At 42.2% G+C, this 13860-nt stretch overlaps 1 protein-coding gene across 5 annotated transcripts in view; it reads left to right on the forward strand.

Moving 5' to 3' along the window:
• The window catches only part of OTUD7A (OTU deubiquitinase 7A), an 85349-nt gene that overhangs the window by 43205 nt on the left and 28284 nt on the right, over positions 1 to 13860 (forward strand). For 3 of the 5 annotated variants that reach the window (XM_017835911.1, XM_017835913.1, XM_017835912.1), the window contains exons 7-8: positions 9011 to 9187; positions 12254 to 12472. In XM_017835911.1, the coding sequence (XP_017691400.1) occupies positions 9011 to 9187; positions 12254 to 12472 (396 nt within the window). The other 2 variants (XM_017835914.1, XM_017835915.1) reach the window with 2 other exon arrangements.

The raw sequence follows: 13860 nt of genomic DNA on the forward strand, positions 1-13860 counted from the left end.
GTGAACCTCTGTATCTTTTCCTAAGTTTAAAAACGCTTTTAAAAATTGCATTTAAATCTCACATTGAATCTTATGCACCAGGACAAGATTATTACCAATCCTTTCTCCCTATGTATTCCTCAAAACTGTATAACCCCCTGTTTTTAAAACTTAATGATTGTTGGTATTATTATCCTGTCTTTCATAAGGAACTTACTAACTATAGGAAACTAGATGGTTGAAAGTCAGTCAGATAATTTTTAGAAAGGACATAGTTTGGGGCATAGAAGGACACATTCTGTACTATTGTAGAAGAGTCTTTCCATTAAATGCAGAAGCATTTTGTGTTTTCATTAGATTAACCTCACTCTTGAAAGTAGGAACTCCAGAGAAGCAAAAAAAATTGGAGTTCACTTGAATATTTAAGGTTGTGCCAAAACTCCCCATCAGGATGGGGTTGTCTGTTCTCCTCACTCACCTGGGAGATCCTCTTTTGATGCTGTTTAATTGCTCAGGTCACCAGTGTCACTGCTTCAGGCCTCTCTGCTTTGGGGATTCATTTCCTTTTTCCTCCATTTTATTTTTTCAGTGATTAATAGTTTAGCTCTTGACTGCTGACAATACATATTCAGCCTTTAATCGTAGATACATTCTTCATACACGGATATATATCATTAAAAATAATTCTGCTCACGTGGTAATAGTTGCAGTCTTAGAAACTAACTGTGTTTAGTACTGGTTTTAATGGCCAGCATTTTTGCTTGATATGTTTAGTGCAGCACAGGAATAATTTATGGGGTAATTTAATGTGGATGTATGAATGAACCAAAAGTAAGAATAAAAACGAAATGAAAAATTTTATCATACTTTGTTTCCCCCCTGATTCCAGTTAAAAAGATAAAAACTAGTGATCTGAAATCTTTTTACTTCCAATAAAGGCCAAGAGAATGCTCCTGCCTTGTGCTGTTACATTTGGAGAAAAAGAGGCAACTTAAAACACTTTCATGGCTATGTGATAAAAAAGTCTAATATTGGACTTCTATATTTATTAAGATGCTTAGAGGTATTCTCTAATTAATTGTAAATTAATATTCATAAATTTCAACTATGTATCATTAGCTGTGCCAATTCTGTGTTAGTGGATTCTGTGCATGTGCTAAACCATTTATTTCTTAGAAATGTTATTTTCCAGTTTTGCTGTCATTTTTGGATAGGTGCTTCCAAGTCTTTCATCTGATTCATTTTCTATCTCTTTGAGACAGTGTTCATCACTTCCAGGTCTGTGTGCTCCTGAGAACTGAAAGCATCCTTGTGTATGTGAGGGGGTGGAGAGAGGACAGTGCATTTCCTGAAACCTCACTGGGTCTCCCTTCTCACCCTTTCATTCTCAGCCTCTGCTGGTTTATATAAAATCAGGCTCAAATAAAAGCCCTCCCTCGAGGGGTTAATGCTGACAGAACAGTTTGACAATAAGTGTGACCCAGGGGAAAGAAACAAAAATCCCAGCAAAATAGTTTGAAAAGCTGGCAGGCTCTGAATGCTGCTCTGGCCAGGAGTGATTCAGACCTGTCTCAGCTCAGCACCACAGCAAGGCAGGAAATCAGCTGCAGGACTGTCCAGGTGCCATCTCTGTGTGGGCAGGTTTGTTGTGGCAGCCAGACCCAGGGCACCCTCAAGGCAGTGGGAAAACTTCTTTCCCTCACTAAGCTTTGGGAAAATCCTTAAGCCAAACCTGCCAGCTCTGCATGGTAGAGAGTGGGTTTCTCTCCAGCTGTTTGACCTCCAACTTCCCCAATATCCAGGAATGAGGAGGGCATGTCCCTTTCCCTTCTGGGTAGTCTGGACTGGCACCTTGATTCTCTCATGCATGGACAGCAATAATGCTGCAGTTTTTAAGTATAACCTACTTAAAATGTGGCCCAAGGCAGAGAGAAAATCATTAAAGAAAATAGTTCAATCTTTAAAACCAGTTGTGCTGTATTTGGTTTACAGTGCCAGGGTTGTAGGTGTGGATGAACTTGGAGATTACTGATAAATCACTTAAAAAACAGTTTTCAGGAAGGAGCAGATGTGCAGGCAGTACAGGGGGAAGGCATAGGATGAAATACTTTAAAATGCTAACAGTGTAGGCAACCATCAGGTACTGGAGGATTTGTGAAATTCACTGGCAATAATAATAAAATAATAAAAGAAGAAAAATAATACAGAATTCATAAAAATAATATATTTAACTGAAAAGTTGCCCTTTGACTTGTATAAATGGTTTCATTTGTTCATATAAATGATGTAGTATTTCACCATTATATGAAAATAATTGCTGTCTTTTTCCAGCTTCAGACAGCACTTAATTGAGGTGTACATAGCTGAACATAAATTCAGAAATGGGAGAGTGGCTCTCCAGGCAGGAAATGGAAGCAGTCAAGGAGACTGACCCCATGGAACAGGACAGAAATGCAGCCTCCTCAAAGAGCAGTGAATATAAGCAGAATTCAAAGAAAAGCACATCATTAATAGAGAGGGAGAGATAAATCCACGGTACACTCATGTGATTGAGTGTGCAAAACAACTCCCCAAAAATAGTCCCTTATTCTCCTCTCCCTCAGACTGTTCCTTTTTTAGTTCTCTTGTGGAAGGCTTGGCAAAGGGAAGAGGAAGCTGAGCTGCTCCCAATGTCTCGTTAGACAGAGATCAAAACTGGCATTTCCAGCTGCCTATTCAGTTTTAAGTGACTTTGCATTCTAGCAGAAAATGAGACAAATCTTTACAAAATGGCATTGCTATATTATTTTCCTGTGAGAACATGGACCAAAATTAAATCTTGGTTTAAAACCTATGGTCTAATTCTGTCCCAGTTTTGCAGATGAGTTTTTCAGAAGGAATAAAGCTGGTCTTGAGTTCCTCTTCTTACCTTGTGCATGTTAGTATTTGTAAATCTTCTTCATGCCAAATAGGAAGAAGGGACTGCATTTAAACTGAATTTGTGGATTGCTTTATTAGCAGTTGGTTTGTAAAAACAGACTTCTTTGCATTAGCCCAGGGTGTTTCTGTGTTGCCTTCAAACTGCACTTACAGGTTCATTTCACAGATAATGTCTTGATATTCAGTGCCTTCTTCAGGTCATTCTATACTTGAAAGTTGGCTTGTTGCCCTCTCAGTTGATGCTGTGCCATAATGGCTTTATTCCACTGGGTCAGTGGGTCCTGTTTCTCATTAGGGAGCATTTCTCGCCCCTCTTAAACTTCCTTTGCTGAAGTCCTGTATGTGTGTGTTGCTGTATATATGTTGTTGCTGAAAGTTCCCCTTCACTGTCGTTCTTATTTAGGTCTTTCCTAGTTCCACATCTCAAATTCCTTCCTTTCTAGCATTTTGTTTATTGTTAAATCAAGAATTGCTGGTGACCTTTCAAATGTTCTTTTTAACATATTGGAGTAGGTGGATATTTGAAAGCTTGGTGGAGAGACTGTGTTATAGTCACATGCTTGCTTTTTCTACTAATGAATGATAAATGTCCTCTAGTTTATTATTATATCTGATTTAAGAAGTGTAAGACAATAGATTTATTAACTGTTACAGCCCCAGTAAGTGACACTGTTTGAGCCAAAGCAACACAAAGCAGAAAACCCAAAGGCTCAGTAATAGTGCTCTGGGGTTACGGTGTTGGAGGGTGAGGGAGGAGAGACCGACATTATTTACCTGGACTTGTGCAAAGCATTTGACACTGTCCCACATGTCACCTGTGTCTCTGAACTGGAGAGACGTGGATGGGATGGACAGGCCCCTCAGTGGATGTGGAATTGGCTGGATGGGCACACCCAGAGAGTTGTGGTCGATGGCTCAATATCCACGTGGAGATGGTGGCAAGTGGTGTCCTCAGGGGTCAGGATTGGGACTGGTGCTGTTTGACATCTTTGTCAGGGCCATGGGCAGGGGGACTGGGGCACCCTCAGCACTGTGACACCGAGCTGTGCTGTGAGTGACACCCTGGAGGAAGGGATCCCACCCAGAGGGACCCAGATGGGCATGAGACATGGGATTGTGGGAACATCAGATTCAACAAGGCCAAGCTCAAAGTCCTGCACTTGGCTCCAGACAAGCCCAAGCACAAGTACAGGCTGGTGGAGAATGGAGTGAGAGCAGCCCTGGAGAAGCAGTGGGGGTGTTGGTGCATGAGAAGGTGACATGACCCAGCCATGTGCCCCTGCAACCCAGAATCCAGCTTGTCCTGGGCTGCAGCACAAGGAACATGGGCAGCAGGGCCAGGGAGGGGATGGTCCCCATCTAGTCTGCCCTTGTGAGACCTCACCTGGACTGCTGTGTCCAGCTTTGCTCCCTCAGCATAAGAAAAACATGGACCTGTCAGAACAAGTCCACAGGAGGCCATGAAGATGCTCAGAGGGCTGGAGCCCCTTTGCTATGAGAAATTTGGGCTGTTGGAGAAAAGAAGGCTCCAGGGAGACCTTAGAGCCCCTTCCAGTACCTAAAGGGGCTCCAAGAGATCTGGAGAGGGACTTTGGACAAGAGCCTGGTGTGAGAGAACAAGGGGAAATGGCTTCAAACCAAAAGGGGGCAGGGATAGATGGGATATTAGGAAGGAATTCTTGACTGTGAGGGTGGGGAGGCCCTGGCACAGGTTGCCCAGAGAAGCTGTGGCTGCCCCATCCCTGGAAGTGTCCAAGGCCAGGTTGAACGAGGCTTGGAGCAACCTGGGATAATGGAAGGTGGCCCTGCTCATGGCAGGGGATGGAACAAGATGACCTTCCAGCCTACACCATTCTACAAATCTATAATTTTATGAATGCTTCTAAGATGAGTCCTACTCTTGCTGTTCTTTAGCATTTATTTTATTAATGCTCTGCTAATCCAGTTTGGGCTGGTAAGACAAAAACGGATAAGTGGCTCCTTAGACCACATATTATTTTATCTAAGTCTTTGTTTTTTCTTCAGGCTGATAATGCCTTCTGTTGTTATTTAAGCAAGTATTATTTAGGACAGAAACTTCGCAGTGTAGTTGTGTTGATTTTTGAATTTCCCTTTCATGTAGGTGTCTGCTATCTCTGACAGTAAAACCTCAGTACCAGCCCTCAGCCTTGGTGTATCTTCCATTCTTTACTCAGCTGCACTACTTTTTGCTGGTTTCTTTTTCCTCCACACTAGAAAGACTTGGTTTTGAAGCAGAGACCTTCTAGTCCTGTTACATTTCCCACCTGCTGACTCACACAGCACATGGAGCTGTTCAGGAAACAATTGCTCAGTAAGAGTGTTCTTTCTGTTCCAGCATCCTGATCGTAATTTCACTACCTATGTTTTCTAACCAGCTTTGTACTACTCCAGCTTTTTTGCTGACTGATTCTCTAACCATTAGAATGGTTCTGGAATGGTTCTCTGACCCTAACTGTAAATCCACTGTGTTGGTGCTGGTTTTGGAGCAATTGAATTGTTACTGACGTACAGTGGTACCAGTGACTTGCCATCTGATGTGATTGTATGTACTGAAATAACGTTGGTATGCCTCTGAAATACCTTTTAAAATACAACAATATGTCACAAACGAAGAGGTTGGCAGTCAGTGAACAGTAGGGTGCATCAGATAAGTAACACTGGAAAAAAAGCCAGTGGACAACCTGAAAAAGTCTTGTGTTGGTTTTGTTCGTCAAATTGCAACAAAAAGTTTTACTTAATTTAATTGATGAAACTATGCAAGATAGTTACTTGTGCTTCAACCTTGCAGTGGAGGGCATGTCAGTGCCCATGTCAGGTGTAACCTCTGGGGGGATAGGAAAGGTTGGCTCTTTCTGTTGGGGGTCCTGGCAGGAAGTGGCAGAGAAAATGAAAGATGTGACAGAGAAGGGAGCTGTGTGAGGAGCAGGGTCTGGAGACCTCAGAGAAGAAAGTGGAGGAGACACACAAACAGAATTTAGGAGAAGACTTCCTCTGTTATCTGGAGACTCAGAGGGACTGTGTGCACCCTGCTGAAACCAGAGGGCTGATGAAACCTGCTGGGCAAGCAGCAAGGCTGGGAGGAGGAACCTACCCCGGAAGGCTTTGGGCAGGAGGATATGTTTGACTTCCACGTTATATGAATCTTTTTTTGTCATTTCTAACCCAGCATCACTCAGGGTTTTTTTCTTCTGTCAGAACTTAGTTTGTAATGTAATAAGATACAGCTTTAGAAATCCAAAAGTTCTGGTATGCAAAGATTAAAGGAGGAGAGGTAAGCAGAGTTAGCTCTATTAATCTCCACAGTCACAAGCCCCACTAGTTTCTTCAGTAACTTTCAGCTGAAACCTTCTCACCTGCCCTGTCACACTGATGGAAATCCTTGCTCAAATGATCTGCTCTGGACATCTCTGGATTTAAGGCTTTTCGCATGCAGAGTGCAAGAGGTATCCATAGTTATTGTCCTGTTTTCAAGCTTTGTTGCCATTTTAATTTGTGAAAATGTAAACAAAAATGAGAGACACAAAGGGGGCTTCCATGTTTCCAGTACAGAGAGTAGCTGAAAACACTTCTGCTGGTCAGTTAGAGTGGCTGGCATTCAAAACCACTATTTCATGGAGGTGAAAGGGTGCTTATTATGTTCTCTAATTTGGTTGAATATTTTTCTTGCATTTCAATGCTTGGAGGCTCCAGCAAATTTGGGGAAAGTGAATCCAACAATGATTTCCTGTGTTGGTTCTGTGAAGTTTAAGGTTTTGGTGCTGAATTGGTGCTTTTGTTCAGGAGATGGGGTTAACTCTAGAGAGATGGAGAGATTTGAAAATAAAATATTTCTATTTAAGATACATTTAGATGCAGAAATTTTAATTTATGTATTGTTTCAGGTCTGTTTCAGAAGTTCAGTTGCTACAGTGTACCATGGAGTGTAACTCAAGAGTCACTGTGCAATTTAGTTTTAAATGCGACACACTGTGAGCCTGGTTTCTGAAGGCTGAATGTAATTTTGATGATAGAGGTTTTATATAAGATGATTGCATTTGGCTTAAAACTGAGGGCAGCGGGGTTTCTGTTAGTCTGCTGATTTTCTGCTTTCCTGTTCCATACATCAAAGCCCTGTCACACAGCTTCACTTACAGCACAGGCACAGGGATTTTATTTAGCTTCAGAATTTAAACATGAAAAGATCTTGAGCAAGAGACCTGTAGGGAATGCCCTGACACAGGAGAAATGCTGGTTGTGTTGCATTGGTGTAGGTCTGTTATTCAAGCATCTATACTGAATAAATCCAGGCTGCTGCTCGGGGTCACATAGTCCTGGACTTGTGGCATTGCTAATGCTCAGACAATACTGTTTTGTTTAAAGCTACATTTCCTAGAATTGTATTTATTGTCACTTTCACTTTTTTAAGAAAAATTTTACTTCATTGTTCTCATGATTAAGAAGAATTCAAAAATGTGTTTTTAAGTGCCTTCTAAAACTGGGACCAAAGGAAAGCAATCCCTGCTCCAGACACTGATATGGAATCAGATCAGTCTTGGGAACACACTCACGATTCTTGGATGTTTGGGTTGTGCAATTTGATTGAGGTGATAAGTATAGTTAGAGCAGAGCCCTGACTGCATTATAAACCTTCAATCTACATGGGATTTGAAGTGAAAAAATGCTGGCAATATCTCAAGTGCTTATTCCTGATCTCTGACAATTTTCACTGAATTTACATTTTGTCCTACAGACTTTCTAAGAGGAGATTACAGATACCAGATATAACAGTTCTCTCACTGACATGGAGCTTTATAGGATGGACTGCTCAGGATGTGTAACATTCCTGCTCCATGATGCCAGTTCTCCTTTCACAATTTTGTTTAATATTTCAAAACCTAAGATAGTTTAGCTCAACCTTGTAGGTAACAGCTGTTTATGTTATTTTTTTCCTTCTTCAGTTAGGTTTTTGTTCTTCACAGATATGGCTGTAACAGTTGAAGACTTCTCTTTTATCTGTTTAAAACTGCTTTGTACTATATTTAGCTTATCTCCTTTGCGTAAGCACATAAGTTATCTTTAACTGCTACTCAGGTAATGTAGCCTCTTAAAATACCTAAAATGACAACCTACTCTGGTGTAATAAATTATGTATTAGTCAGAATCAGGTTACCTTTGAAAAAGCACCTGTGGAATGCTGTGAGAGTCTCATATAGTTTGCAGGGTCTTTTCTCTTGTTATTAAATATTTTCAGTTTTCCAATTAGAAACAAGTACCTGGAGAATGGTGAACATCTATGTACTTTAACTTAGTAGGATTGTTTTGAAAAGAGCGTGCAGACACCTCAGTATTTTTTATTTATGAGAGTGACAAATACCATTTCCCCCCCCTGTACTAAACAGACTTGTGTACCTCTGGATATTAGCTTGCATTCTGTGGCTGCTGGTCAGAGCAATATGCTGAGGGGGAAACTGGGGAGTAAATCTTTTGGAGGATTCTGTGTTGGCAGGTTCCATGAGCAGCTCACACAGACATGGAACCACTGCCTGAGTCCTCTCACTGCATGTTTTGTTACTGAGCACTGTCCTACATTACCTGCTTCCTAAAAGGCTTTTAAAGCCTCTGAGGGAGCACGTTCTGATATATGAGACAAAGGGACCTGAAGTATTTTGCATTTGCATTCTGCTGTTCTGTGAATACAAAGATAAGGAAGTTTCTCACTCTTTTGGGCTATAAGACTGTCACTCATGTCTGCCCATCATTGCTCCTAATTATTATTTATTATTAATACAACGGCACAGATGGGAATGATTCTCTCTCTCAGTGGGATTTAGCGTTCATCTTAAATTGCTACTTTTGAGCAATTTAAATTGCATTTGATCACAACCTGAGCGAGGCAAGTCCTGGCCTCGATCGCCTTGTGTGATAAAGGGTCATAGATTTTGGATTTGTGGATGAGAGGAGAGCAGTGGATACCTTTTACCCAAGTCAGCAGGCCTGGCACTGTTCCCACAGCACTGCTGTGTTCCTGTAGGATCTCACAGCCCGGTGGGGCGGGCGGGTGCATCCGCTGCCCGTCCAGCCCTGAGCACGGTGTTCTTTTGCTGTTTTGCAGGCAAGAACTGGGACCTGACGGCGGCTCTGAGTGACTATGAGCAGCTCCGGCAGGGCCACACGGCCAACCTGCCCCGGGCCTTCAACGAGGGCAGGCCCTGCCGGCAGGAGCCCGAGAACCCGGCCCCGCTGCCCCGGGAGCGGCCCTGCCTGCACAGGCAGGATGACATGGCCCAAGGTGAGCAGCCCTGCCTGCACAGGCAGGATGACATGGCCCAAGGTGAGCAGCCCTGCCTGCACGGGCAGGATGACATGGCCCAAGGTGAGCAGCCCTGCCTGCACAGGCAGGATGACATGGCCCAAGGTGAGCAGCCCTGCCTGCACGGGCAGGATGACATGGCCCAAGGTGAGCAGCCCTGCCTGCACGGGCAGGATGACATGGCCCAAGGTGAGCTCTGCTCCAGGCTCTCCAGGACCAGCACATTTAAGGCTCATTGTGTGTCTGCAGAGAGCAGGGAGCCCCCTCCTCACCATGAACTGTGTCACTGTCCCAGGGTTCAGGAGCTGCTCTGCACCCCCTTTGTCATGTTCTGGTGGCTGTGAGCTCGGCCTCCATTATTTATTTTAATGTGTGGTTAAAGTACAAAATATGGTACTTATAAAAGGAATTAATTAAAGGGTGTCACAGACCACTATTGTATGTAGTTTTCTATGCTTATTGAAACAGAAAAAGGTTTAAAAAGCCTGTATTTCACTCTTTGCATTCTTACAGTATGTGAATAGGGTGCATGAAATGTGTGAATAACTTTCAGCTTTAAAATTTCAGTCTTTTTCAGTTGCACAGAAATAAGGACTGCCTCTTATCCCCTGCTGAATAGAAATTGAAACCTTAAGAAAATGTAGCAGTTAATTTCCAGTGCAGGATGATAAGCAGTAGAATTTGCTTTTTTGTTTGCAGACCTTTTATGGGTTTAATTTCATCTCTCTCACCCTCTCAGACTGTTGGATTGCATTTTTAATTTATCAAGGAACTGTAGTTTGCACTAAAATAAATCTACAGGTCTGACAGCTTGTCATGTAGGGAGGTAATAGCACTGGCCTGGGGATGGCTTCTATGCAGTCATTAAAAGGAACAGAAGGTTTTCCCTTCTCCTGCTGGTTCTTCCCCCCTATTAAACAGGAAATAGCACCAGTATTTAGGAGTTTCAGTAAAACTTCTTTCAAACTGCTAACCTCCCTGGGAAGAAAAGGAGCTGTAGGGCTTTTTATGACTCCTTCAAAGCACTAAGCACAAAAAGGGAGGAGGAGCAGCATGCTGTAGTGGATAAAACTGTGTCCCCTTATCCTCAGTGGGATATAGTTTACACTGAAATGCCCATTTGGGGTTTAGGGGGTGCAGCAGGGGATGTGGGGCACGTCTGGCTTTAGATGCCTGGACTGACATAACTTGGCTGCCAACCCAGTAACTGAGAACTTGATGGGCAGAGAGCCACCTCTACCATGTGGGACCAGAGGGAGGAGCAGAGAAGGGAAAGGTCTTGTTATGGACCAAGGAGGGGAGGATGCAGCCAGCAGGTGAGGGCTGGGCTGGGCTGGGCTGGGAGGGGGTGATGGAGTGGTAGCAAGGGGATGTCAAAGGGACATGCTGGCCTGTAGTTCTGTTCCCCTCCTGAAGTGATTTAGCTGAGATTTACAGGGAGAAGAAAGAAATGCAAAGGTAATCAAACTTTCTACCCTCTCCCCCAATTTAGGATAATTTAGGGAGTATAATTTAGCTCTCAAAACTAGAGAAACTTTGATCTGTTGGAGAAACAAAAGTTCACAAACTCCAGGAAAGTTAATTTTAAATAACCATTAGTCAGTTTGAGATGTTTTTAAAACACTATTAGCTTAAGTTGTATTTAACTAATGTTATTTGTTGCCTTATTCTGAAGGTGTAGAAGGACAGGAACATATTTTAATGTAGCTTTGTGCATGTTTGAGAGGTAATTGCTAAAGGCTAGTTTATGGTAGTATTTATGAAGTTACCAAGGTGAAGTTTCACCAAATAATTTTTTACAAAAGCTTCCAGTATGATAAAGATTTCCAAGGAAAATCAGTGAAAATATTATCTAACTTAACATCGTATAAATCCCACCAGGAAGCTTTCTGCATATTCAAAAATGTAAGAAACTCCATAAACCTAGTGTCAGCTCACTAATAAATGAAGTAAAAAGCCCAGGAGACTTCCTAGTATTAATTTCAGCTGATGCCCATTGCAGAGGCTGCCCTGAGGGAGCAGAGCTCAGTGCAGCCCTGAGCTCAGGCTGGCTGAAGCACAGAAGGTGCCGTGGTCCTGTGGCCCTTCTTGGCTGCAGAGAGAAACTCGTCACTGGATGTTGAACTCCTGAGAGCTCAGACGGGTAACGTTTGATGCCTGTCCTTTTTAAGCAGCTCCAAAACATTCATTTCAGCTTTCAAACATATGAACAGGAGTACAGGGCAGAGAATAAACCGAGGGAAAACAGCTCCATGAGTTCTGACTGAATGGTTTGAGCACCTGAAGAGGATGTGTTACCCCTTTGCTGCTGCCAGAACTGAGGCCATAGAGTGAAGTGCAATGATACAATAGCAGTGTTTTGTCCCTTTCTTAACACTGGCTTTGATGACCCTGGCTGTTCCTTTCACAGCATTTGTCCAGAGAGAAATTCAGTATAAGATATCAGCTCATAGTTGTTTTGATAAAACAAGGCATTCTTTTGTACCAGGCTTGTTATTTCCTAATTCTTTTTAACCTATGTATTATTTATATGGAACAGGATCTTAGAAAACGCATATCCATAAAAACTGAGTTTGTCTTAAATTCAGCATTATGATGTTAAAAGTGCTTTTGGGTAGATTGTTCTGACTATGGCACATTCACTAGGAAGTGATTGTAGAACGCTGGATTTTTTTATTCACAAGAAGTCAAATTAGGAGTTCAAAACATTAATTCATTATCATATGTCTGCCATTAAATTTTTCTTCCAATGAATCTTCGGAAACTTAAGATACATCAAAAAAATTTTATAGGAATACTTGTCCTTCATATCTTGTTACTTTTACAGCTTCTCCATTTTGCTAGAAGGAGAGACAAGTTCCTATGACTTGCTGTAGGGATCTGTAGTAGGAACTAAGCAATTTGTACAGTAGGGAAATAACCCAACAAAGGTAGCAAGCAACAAATGGAATAAATTCCTCAGTGAAACGAATGTTCATTCCCCAGACTTGCTGTTTCCTGGCCTTCCATGCAGTGTTACAGGTGCAATATCTGTTTTCTCCACAGAAAAGCGCCTTTCCAGAGGTATTTCCCATGCCAGCTCAGCCATAGTGTCCCTTGCTCGATCCCATGTAGCAAACGACTGCAGCAATGAGCAGTTTCCTTTGGAGATGCCCATCTACACATTCCAGCTGCCCGACCTCAGCGTGTACAGTGAGGACTTCAGGAGCTTCATCGAGCGTGACCTGATCGAGCAGGCGACCATGGTGGCCTTGGAGCAGGCAGGTGGGTGACACTGGGGGGTCAGCAGGGGGTGAACACTCCATCTGTCAGCTGGGCAGCCCCACTTTTTGCTTGACAGTTCTAGTCATGCTTCATTTCTGGAGCTTGCACATCCTGCATGGGGAATAAATTCCAGAGAGCAAAAGCAAATACTGTGCTCTTTGCAAAATGACACATATCCCACTCCTCTGTTTCTTTTAAAACATCATAGAGAAAGCTGTCAAATTTAGTTAATAAAACAAAGAAACTGAGAGAGGAAGGAAAGGAGGACTGATGTGGAAGTCATGTGATAGAGAAGTACATGAATCTGGATGGTCAGAGGGTTGGTACTTCCAGTTCTCATGAGGAAATTACATTTCAATGGCTGTCAAAGGAAATATCTTCAAGTTCTGTTGCAGCTTGAGAGAAGAGTATTTAGATATGTATTTTATGTCTTAATTATTATTCTGTAATGAGAAATGGCATAATTTTAAAGCAATACTTTGGTATTGCCATGGGAAAAAATGGGAAGAAATTTAATATTATCATTAATTCAGATTTATTAGTACTTTAAAGTTTTAAGCCAGTTTTAAAGGATATGGGGAAAGGTATTTAAAATTAGTATCTGTGCATTATCAAACATCAGGTGTATTAATGAACCATGAAATGAACACATCTGTGTGGAATGCCCAACTGGTGATCTAAAGGAGTTCTAAAACCAGATTTCATGGCTACCTGTGGGATATTGAATAGACAGTAGCTTTTTGTGTGTGTGTGAATTGCTATATAGATTGATCTGAGTGTTCATCCTCAAACCTTGGTGCCCAGTCACACTGTGTGAGCTCAGACTCATAAACTGCCCCTTGTCAGGGCACTGCATTGCAGTATTTAGGCAGGACCTTTGCTAATCTAGTGTCACTTTGAATACTTAAAATGTATTGTCATGTGCTCTTTTTTTGGCTTTGGTAACTGAAAAGCAAGACGTAGACAATAGCATCAAACAGTAAATGCTTAAGAAAAAAAAAAACAACAAACCCCAACAAAACTAGCAAACAACCAAAAAACCCCAGTGTTCAGAAGGCCTTTTTCTGGGAGAAATGAAAGTATAAAATAAGGTAGAAATGCCACCAGGCAACTATGAAGTATGAAAACTGTCAGTCACCTATCTAGAAAACATATCTAGTTTCTCTAAGAGCCAGATAACCCAAGGAGGACAGGGAAAAACAGAATGGCTCTTCCTCTGACAGCTCTGCCAAACCCTCCCCATTCCACAGGGCTCTCAGAAGATCCCTTGCTACAGTACCATTTTTGAGCTACCTCCTTCAGTGGAATTACAGCCTTTAGATGTAGTATAAACTAGAGGATCACAGTGGCTTTCTGACCTTAAAATCAGAGAATATGTGAATTTAGAG

Source organism: Lepidothrix coronata, unplaced genomic scaffold (genome assembly GCF_001604755.1).
Source record: "Lepidothrix coronata isolate B3197 unplaced genomic scaffold, Lepidothrix_coronata-1.0 Scaffold266, whole genome shotgun sequence".
In the NCBI taxonomy this organism is placed as follows: Eukaryota; Metazoa; Chordata; class Aves; order Passeriformes; family Pipridae; genus Lepidothrix; species Lepidothrix coronata.